We start from the raw sequence: 10,085 nt of genomic DNA, 5'->3' as shown, positions 1-10,085 counted from the left end.
TTATATCTGGTTTCCAAGGCATTTATTGCTTGATCTATAGTGTGAAAAAAAACCTATTTTACATTTTTGTTTGAGGTCTTGAACGGGTTCATCCGGGCCCTCATACAAAAACGTTCTTGTTTTGCTTCTGACACGATGACGTGGTGTGGTGGTTTCGAAATTAGCTTCCACGTCAATCTCTGAAGCAAGCTCGGTTGCTTCTAAAATGATGCTTTCAAAAGTTTCATCTGATCTCAAGTTTTCAAAGAAGAGTTTGCAGTTGCTAAGCATATCAATAGCTTGCGACATATCAAAATTTACGGTTTGCAAAAGTTTGCTGATGGGATTAATATGACTCAAAATTTTGTACCAGATCACAACAGAGCATATAAATTTGAAATGCTTCAAATTATTTAATAATCCGCTAGCCTCGTCTCTGATCATATTATCAATTTCTGAATCTTCATATATGCTGTACAAAGCATCGTGAATTGGACCAATTTGAAACAGCAGAGCTTTTAATGAGTTGACTCGACTTTCCCATCGCGTATCACTCAATTGTTTTAGGGTGTAAGCAGGGTCGGATTAACCTATAGGCACACTAGGCACGTGCCTAGGGTCTACGAAATTCAGGGGCCTTTGGGAGAAAAAAAATTGTTGACAAAAATAATTTAGCTTTAAAAACAACAAGTGTATTTTGCACAAAATTATGAAGATACATATAAAAATATAATATTTTTCGGTAATAAATTATTTTGCAGAATCTTATGATCTAATATATTACTTTTTCGCGATTTTTGGATTCAACGAAATCTTGTATTAGCTGTCGAATTCCAAAACTACGCAAAATGTCGTATTCAATAGACATAAGTGCGAGCGATGCCAAACGATTATTGTTGAACGCAAATAATATTTTATCAATTTTAATCTGGAGAAAGATCTTTCTCCTTCTGCATTTGATCCAAGAATCGACAAATATATACTTAATGCAATGTGAACGTTAGGAATAGTATTCACAAGTTTATCTTTAACATTGTTATCGATCGAACTAATCATAATGGTATTATCGATATCAACTGCAATATCGGCAGTATGTCGGTATTGCAGATAAAGTTCGATAAACAAATTTGTAAATTAAAATCCATATTAATAAAAATGTAAAAAAAAAATATGCAATAAAATTTTAGCATATATTTTGAAAAGAGGGGAGGAATGGGGGAAGGAGGGGAGGGCCCAAAAACGGCTATGCCTAGGGCCCACGAAAGGTATAATCCGTCTCTGTGCCTAGGGCCTACGAAAGGTATAATCCGGCTCTGGGTGTAAGTATCAATACATTTCCGTAATATTGCCCAACGAAAAGAAGAGGAAGAAAAAAATGTATATAACTTCTGAACAATATTGAAGAAGTTGGCTGCCTCAAACGAGAATTTTGCCATATCGTTTACAACCAAATTTAGCGAATGGCTGCTGCATGGAACATAAAATGCTCTGGGGTTTATATTTCTGATTCTTGTTTGTACTCCCGATTTTTCTCCTCTCATATTGGAACCATTGTCATACCCTTGACCGCGCATGTTTTCTACTTTAAGCCTATTTTTCTCCAGCTCTTCTAGTAAAAGCTCCAACAATTCCTTAGCTGTTGATCTCTCAAGGGGTAGAAAATCCAAAAAATGTTCGTTGATATTAACTTGAACTTCAGACTCTGATTCCTGTATGGAGACAAATCTTACCACAAATGTCATCTGTTCTACTTTACTTGCATCGGGAGTACAGTCAAGAATCACAGAATAATACTTGGCCTTTTGAACTTGCTCATTGATGTGGTGCTTTATGTTGTCATGCAATAATTCAATTATTTCATTTTGTATAGTTTTCCCTAGACATGTAGCTTTGATTTCTTCTTTATTGAGGACTCTGTGAACATGTTCTTCCATTTTTGGATCAAACTCAGCCAATAACTGAATTAACTTTAAAAAGTTTCCATTATTGTGTTCATACAGTTTATCACTTGTTCCTCGAAAAGCTAGAGAGCTCTCGCCTAACGACTGATATAATGCGTAAAAGAACTTCAGACCAGTGATTTATCTCAGAATCAATGAGTCTCTGAGAACCTGCATCTATTGTTTCACCTATTTTCAATCTTTGCTTCAACTAAAGCCATGATTTCAAACAATCTACACGAGTTTTAGTATTTTCATGATGTGCTAAAGAGTCCCCTTAATGCTTCCAGTCTTTAAATCCCCGATTACCAAGAGCGCTCAAGCTAGATGGTGCAGCAAAAAGTCGACATGGAAAACAGCAAAAAGCGTTTTGAAATACGGAATATACCATCCATTCTCTTAAAACCTCTTCTCCATTTCTAAGCCTTTTCTTGTAATGTTTTGGTGAGAATGTTCTATGCTGATCATCAAAAGGAAAATCAAAATTATACAAAGGTGCAGCTGGACCACGTTTAACCAAAAAAACTCTATCTACTGCACGCATGATTTCGGGTCATAATCCTGGGTCAGATGAAATACTTTGGACGGTAGCCTTTTCTAAAATTTTTGAAATCCCCCCCTTGTGCGCCACTGGCTTAAAAAATAAAATGCATTTTATTCAACTCCAGACTCAATTACCTTTCATTTGATACCACACAAGCCATGTTTTGATCTAAACTCTAATTTTTGAAATCTACCCCCACCCTTTTTTTGGCTTATGTCTGATGGATTTTATTCGTTTTTAAAAATGAAAACAAAAATTAAAACACTTACATTCACAGAAGCGAAACGCACTGGACAATTTGCACAAGCACTTTTTTAAAGCTTTTTTGCTCTAACAATTTAAACAATCTATTTTATTTCTCACCAGCCGTAGTCTAGTGGCAAATAATGCATTGTTTTAAGTCTACTTCCTTTTTATATGCAGTTAAAAAGGGCTGTTGGATCTTGTTTCGCTTGGTTTCAAAATTTTTGTTTCCTGTACAATCGTGCTGCCACGGGCCGAAAAACTTGTCAATTCTTGAAAGGCGGTGGTTGAGTGGTTTTGTCATGCTGAATTGAATTCAACTAGATTTTGCCTTAATGTTTAAATATATTATATTATTTGAATTATGTACTTAGAAATAGAAATGATAAATTCCGCCTGCCGCCTCTCAATCTTGTCAACTATCATTTTGGCGCCCCTGGATCATTGCGCTCCGGGCGGCCGCCCGGATCGCCCTACCCTGGGGCCGGCCCTGTTGTCATTTTCTTTTCCTCACCAAATATCATTAATCGAAATTTCGGCCACTTTCCAACTAGTTAGAAATCTCAAATGTCAACTGAAGCTAAAGCTTTGCGCCTATGAAAATCAGCATTGTTTCTTAGATGGTACAAGCAAAATACGTCTCTATTCGGAATTTTAGTTTTTTTTTTTTCGTTTGTAATTTTGCATAAATAAACTGAAAGACTAAAAATTAAAAGAAAAACAATATATTAATTAGTAGTTTTTCAAGCACATGAAAAAAATAATGTAATATTTTGTTAGATTTGAAACTGAAAACGTCATAGAATTAGAGAAATGTATTCAGATATTATATCATTATGATAAGTGTTTCAAAACAAATCATATAAGCAGTGCACATCAAAAAGTTACAACTTACAGCCGTTCATAAAAAGATCCACAAGTTTAATCGGTTATAAAAGTGTGAATTAAACGTAACAGCTGAAAGTTTCATTACACATTTTCCTTGTGATTATCTTAAAACTTTATGTGTATTTCGTGATTTGCTTGAAGAGTGTGATTTAGTGATGACTTTATCTGATATCTTGCTTTTTAAGGATTTGTTACCGAAAAAAATTCAAGTTATACCGGCTAAAGTTGCATGGGTAAGTTTTGAAATCTCAAAATATATATTTAATTGATGCGTGTTAAGTGATCAAAGTCTATATTGCCGTTAATCGTTCTGTATTGTAGTTATTTATTATATGCTTTTGTTGCTTCTTAAGGTAAACAAAGTGATACTTTATTACTATTTTCAATTTTATTTTTACAAAAATTATGTCTTTAATTTTTGAATTAGGTTAAGTATATATATGTAAAAAAATTTTACATTACCAAGTTTTTAAAAGCATACAGAATCCGAATTCTATCTGTATTTTGATTGTCGACACACTGAGACTTATAAACAAAGGTTTTAACAAAATAGAACTAGAAATTGTAATAATTTCTAGAACCTTAATTTTGATGTGGATTTAAATTTAAATATGGTCTGCTTTGTATACTGGAGTATTTATGATCTGCTTCGGAATACTGGAGTATTTATGGTCTGCTTCGGAATACTGGAGTATTTATGGTCTGCTTCGTATACTGGAGTATTTACTGCTTCGTAAACTGGAGTATTTATTGCTTCGTATACTGGAGTATTTATGGTCTGCTTCGTATACTGGAGTATTTTGCCTTGACATCAAATCAAGTTACAATATACTCTCGATATCTCAAAGTTCTAGAGATGCTGAAAAAGTTTCGAGATAACAAGTTCAGAACTAAATAAGTTCTAAAAAGTGAAGAAATATATTTTAAAATGTTACTCTAAAAAGTAGAGTCATGAAACATAAGAATAACTACCATTAAATATGTATGTTACGATAGTTGATTATAAGTTTAAATACAAAAAAAAAATAATTCTATTTTAAAAAGTAAGACAAAATTAATTATGCATTAAATCGAAAAGAATTGGTGTACATTAAACTTCGTAATTTTTCCGAAAAAATTCATTTTCTATTTCGAAAAAACTTTGACATAACAAGGTTTTGAGGAGAAACTATTCGACATAGGCTTTATAATGTTAAGGGGGAAAATATTTTTTTGACATAAGAGATATTAAGAGTATACTGTTCTATATTATCTTCATTTTTTAGAGTGAAGATAATACTCCATTGCTGCATTACATGGTCTCATAAAAATTTGCAAAAACTGAGAACACGACAGTGATTTTGATAATTTTTATCTAGGGAAAAAAATGTCTCTAAATTGGGGATTTTTAAGAAAGTTTAATAACTTTTAAAATATTCAAGTTATTTGTCTGTTCTTAAGCCCAGATAATTCTTGAAGGCAAGATTATACATATAGTTTAAAATCATCGCATTGCTTCAAGTGTAAGGCTCCAAATTATGACTTTTTTTTAATTTTCCTTAGTTGCAGAGCGTTAGATAATTAAAAACGCTTGATTTTGAAATGAATTTATTAGAAAAGAACATGGGTATTCTGAAAAGACTATGTATTTAGGATCAATATCAAAAATGAAAACAACTGAATATTTAGGCGAGAAAAAAACAAAACAAATATAGCACAGGAAATTTGTCCGTGAGAGAACCAAGTCGAGTTTATTGACTATAATTATGTTCTTCTACTGTATTCTACTGTATTTTGTAAAATTTTAATAATGTTTTTGCCCCTGCTTAAATATTAATTTTTGAACTCCAATGCGCTTACTATTTTGTTCCGATTTTTTAGATAAAAAATCCCATTTTAGTAAAGAATCTAATTTAGATAACCCATTTTCTTTACATTACGGAACACCCTGTAAATTGAGATGCGATTGTAAGTTTCAACTTTGGATGTTTTTGCATTCTTCAAAATAAGAAATAAAAATTTCGGAAATTTTTGAAAATGGTTTAATACGATTTTAAGAAGTGTATATAAATAAAAATCATATAAAATTATTTTGTTAAAAACGTAAATCTGTTTTATATTTTTGACTTTCTTTCTTTAAATAGATGCAAAGTAGCCAGCTAGTTTTTTTTAATAACATTTAACAAAATTAAGTTTAAATATATATATATATATATATATATATTTCTCTTTTTATTGTTTTCTTCTTTCTGTGTCTTCTCCATATTTTTTTAATTATATATAAATAAATATATTCAACCCGTATTCAATTAATTTGATAAATCTGATGTATAATTTGCGGGTATTGATTTCGCACAAAAACTCATCTTTAAAATATTTGTTAAAAACAACTAGCATAAATATTAATTAGTCTAAGTAGTAGGACATGATTTAAAAGTGCTAAATTTTAATAAATTGAAAAAAAATATTTAGAAAAATATTTGATCTTCAAAGCGAATTGAGAATTTAGGTCAAAAAGTAATTTCTGAAACTTTCATTTATTACACATTAAATTTATTTTTAAAATCTAAATCGAACTACTTTTTAAACTCTAAAATTAAAAAAAAAAAATGTTTTCTTTGAGTTTTCTCAGCACATGTTTAAATAACGTGGCGCCATCTCTTTAAACTTTAATAAGTTAATTTTATTGAGAAAAACTAATAATGATTTTATAAGTTTGACTTTAAAAACATTTTTTTATTCGTCTTTCAAACTCTTGACAATAAGTGAATAAAATTAACATAATTTAAGCGACTAAATGATTATTTATCTGAATTTTAATGATAAGTTAAATATTTATTAAATTAGTATTATTTAATTGAATTAATTACCAAACCTTTGATGAACAACCTTTTATTTCAAACAAAATTTATTTCGAAAACCGTATATGATGATCTAAAAATGATCTTGTGTATTTTTGAAATATTTTTTTCATTTTTGTTTTCATCTAGTGATGACATCTAGTGTAGAAATAAAAAAAAATTAATTCGAATGTTTCCTCACTTTAAGTATTCGGGTGAGATCGTTGGCGAGTTTTATATCAGGACAAGGGCGCCTGCAGGGGGGTGCAAGGAGGTGCACTTGCACCCCCCTAGATTTTTTTTAAACAATTAAAGAGATACAGAAAAAAAATTGCTATAAATTTTTTTTACTAAAAATATTTTTATTCTAAAACAAATAATTAAGGGGCAATCCATTAAAAATTTACACCCATGATCCAAAAATGATATAATTTATTTTTTTTATTGCTCTTTATTGAAAATAAATAGACACATTTATTTTTGCGTTTTTGTTTAAATTGCATATTTTTGACTATACGAATTTTTGAAAATTTCGCTTTTTTGCGTGCACGACTTTGCAAGTAATTTTTTAACGTATTGCCATCCAACAACAAAAATATTTAAATACACTTTCTTGGAGTAATTTTTCTCAAATTTTAAGAAAATCAACATTAAAATGTAAAATTTTATGTTTTTAACAAAAAAAAATGCATTTTTTGAAAAAAACAATATTTTTTTGCAATTTGGACTTCTTTGATTTTTTTTATATTTCAACAGTGTAAAGTATAATCAATAATGATATCAATTCCAAATTTTTGGAAAGGTAAGACACTTTGTTCGAAAGATATAAACAAAACAGTGACTTTGTGTTTCAAAGTCAGTAGCTATACCAGCGCCATCAATACAGTTTCTCGCGGTATATACAAGAAATTCGTACTTTTTTTAAAAATATCTTGTTGTTAGCAATGATGAAATGTATCTTCAAAAAAATTAACCCATGAAAGTATAGGTAATAACAAAACAAAATGTGATAACAGAATATCTTTTTTTGTTTGTTTTTCTGTTAGAGGATTGCACCTCCTTTTATAATATTCTGCCGGCGCCCTTGTATCAGGACATTACCCTTTGGTACTTATCAGTTATAGGAAACGTGTGTTGACTCCTACACGAACATAGGACCCGAAAACCGCGAAAGATAAAATTTAATATCTCGATGTAATGTCAAAAAATATCGATATTTAACAACCTTTCCCGATATTTTTCCAGCTTAACATTATTTTTTATATTGGTCCATATTTTTGTAACCCCAAAAAAGTTTTTCTTCAAAAAATAATATCGTATTCAACAATCGCTTATAATCTTCTCTAAATTATCTATTCGATATGTTGATATCGATAATGAGCGTGATATTATCGTAATTTTTGCGCATTATTAATTGTAATCAGCGGGTAAATTTTGGGACGTAAATGAATTACAACAACAACAAAAAACAAGGAAACTACAGGACCAAGTATTGGGAGAAATTTACCCTCGTGGAGGACTTTTTTGATGGAACATATCCGCATTTGCGTTGCATGGAGAGTAAAACCACGAAAACCTCCCAATCTCTTGTGTAAAAATTTTCGATGAGTTTTTTCGTTTTCTCTCACTTAAATTTTAATTTGAAACTCCTAATTTGTACTTCAATTTTGAAAAGGCTTCTATATTAAAGGAATACAAGCATTCTGCATATAAAATTTTTACCTTTTTTTAAAGAATTTTTTTTAAGCTTCAGGTTGTTTGAAGCATGATTTCATAATCAGTATTTGGCATAGAGCGGCGAGCATATTTTGTGCCTCGAATTCAATACGTGTCGTCAACTTTGCTATAAAAAAAGGGATTTGGCATCTATGTTAAGAAAAATTAAAATATTCTTGGATATAAGGCTCACGGCCAGTATGGTAACAATTGTTGCCAAATGTTCGACAAATGTCTTTAAATTCATGGGCGACAAAATTCTCGCCTTGAAATATGTTTGGAAAAATAGAAATGAAAAATAAGTTTTTTGCATCGAATTCCATTCCAAATATGTAGGACTAATTTTATTGTTCTACATGTAGGTTGGGCTTTAGTTTTAAAATTCTTCAAATGGAAATAAATGAAATTGTCTGGTACGAAAATTTCTAAATGTATAAATTTCAAATTTACATGTTGTGCTGTCCTTTGCATTCATGTACTGACAGAATTGTTCATCAATAAAATAATATTTTTTTTTGCGCTTTTAGAACTGACATATTTTTAGATAATTAATTTTTATATAATGTTAGTCATACTTTCTCCGTTTTTCTCATTATTCATTTGGTCTCAGCATTTGAATCTGTATATTGAATCTATTTATTAATATTATTTAAACATTTTTTTCACTTAATTTTAATAATCTTCAATCGTGGGGTAATGAATCTAATTAGTTTTTATAATCTTCAATCGCGGGGTAAGGAACCCAATTAGTTATAATAATTTTCAATCGCGAGGTAATGAACCTAATTAGTTTTAATAATCTTCAATCGTGGGCTAATGAACCTAATTAGTTTTATTAATCTTCAATCGTGGGCTAATGAACCTAATTAGTTTAAATAATCTTCAATCGTGGGGTAATGAATCTAATTAGTTTTAAGTTTAATAGATGGCTATTAATAATTTTTAATGTGAGCATGAATTATGCAATTTTTTTCTCAAGTTCATCTACCATATTAAGTTTTTGAACCACTAAATGAATACCTAGGTCAGTACCGCCTTTACGCATGGTTTTGACAAAGTACGTTTATGCGTCTGATTTCTTAATTTAAAATATCGTCTGTATTTTTCAAGTACCGTATTTAAATTCTACCCCTCCTACTGTTCAGTTTGATGATCAGTTTATTAAATCAAAAGTTATTTAGGTGTTAAAGTTTTTTTTTCTCTTGTTTGCACAATTTATCACTTTTACACAACATATCTAGCCAAAATTGTAGCTTCACGTGTGATAAAAAGTTTAACTTAAAATAGAAATTTGGATCTTTCTTTATACAGTGAACTACTACGACATCCGATACAACAATAACTCCCTCTATTACGATAATGTTTCGTGGTCCCGACGAACTTGCATATGAATTAATGTTATCCTTCTCTCAATATTTTGATATATAAACCCCAGTAAAACGATTTTTTTCTTCAAATTTCAACTTTATTTCAAATAATGTAAAAAGTCTTATTTAATCATCTTTTGCCACCCCCCCCCCGTCTTTTCTGACAAGAGAAGACTCACTGCTGATTAAGTACTTGCTGATTATGTATTTTATGTACTTTTTTTTCCCAAGTCTTCTATTCAGAAACGAAAATAAATTTCATGCCTTGGACTCGATGCATACTTTGTTGGTTGACGTAACAGTCCAAAAATGAATAAATTAACAAAAACATCGTATTTTTTTCCAATAAAAACGGTTTTCAGGTATGTTTACGATCTTATTTTTTGAATTTATTTCAATTGTTTTTAATATTTAACCATAATTAGAACTGTGCAAATTAAGTTATCATGTAATATATAAATACATTTATAGTTAATACATATATAACATTAAAATTAAAGCAAGTAATTATTAAATTTTTTTTTACTGTCAATTCCTACTTAGGTCAACAAAGAAAAATGTTATTTTAGTTACTTTTCATTAAAGAATT

At 30.0% G+C, this 10,085-nt stretch overlaps 2 protein-coding genes across 3 annotated transcripts in view; one reads left to right on the top strand and one right to left on the bottom strand.

The window, feature by feature from the left end:
* Positions 1-1,913, bottom strand: LOC147807376 (uncharacterized). Its single transcript, XM_087168913.1, has 2 exons — positions 1,540-1,913; positions 1-316 (listed from the first exon to the last, which is right to left on the bottom strand). Exons 1-2 carry the CDS (start codon positions 1,911-1,913, stop codon positions 1-3), a joined length of 690 nt encoding a protein of 229 aa, XP_087025039.1.
* Positions 1,914-3,582: 1,669 nt separating this feature from the next.
* Positions 3,583-10,085, top strand: part of LOC107455177 (uncharacterized) — a 96,572-nt gene continuing 90,069 nt past the window's right edge. For both annotated transcript variants that reach the window (XM_087168455.1, XM_087168454.1), the window contains exon 1: positions 3,583-3,827. In XM_087168455.1, coding sequence (XP_087024581.1) covers positions 3,824-3,827 — 4 coding nt within the window. In that variant the 5' untranslated portion in view covers positions 3,583-3,823. The remainder of the gene's footprint in view (positions 3,828-10,085) is intronic.

Source organism: Parasteatoda tepidariorum, chromosome 7 (assembly GCF_982258835.1).
Source record: "Parasteatoda tepidariorum strain Cologne lab strain chromosome 7, Ptep-v5.0, whole genome shotgun sequence".
In the NCBI taxonomy this organism is placed as follows: domain Eukaryota; kingdom Metazoa; phylum Arthropoda; class Arachnida; order Araneae; family Theridiidae; genus Parasteatoda; species Parasteatoda tepidariorum.
Note: the sequence above shows the minus strand (reverse complement) of the source record. Positions and strands in the feature narration are given on the sequence as shown.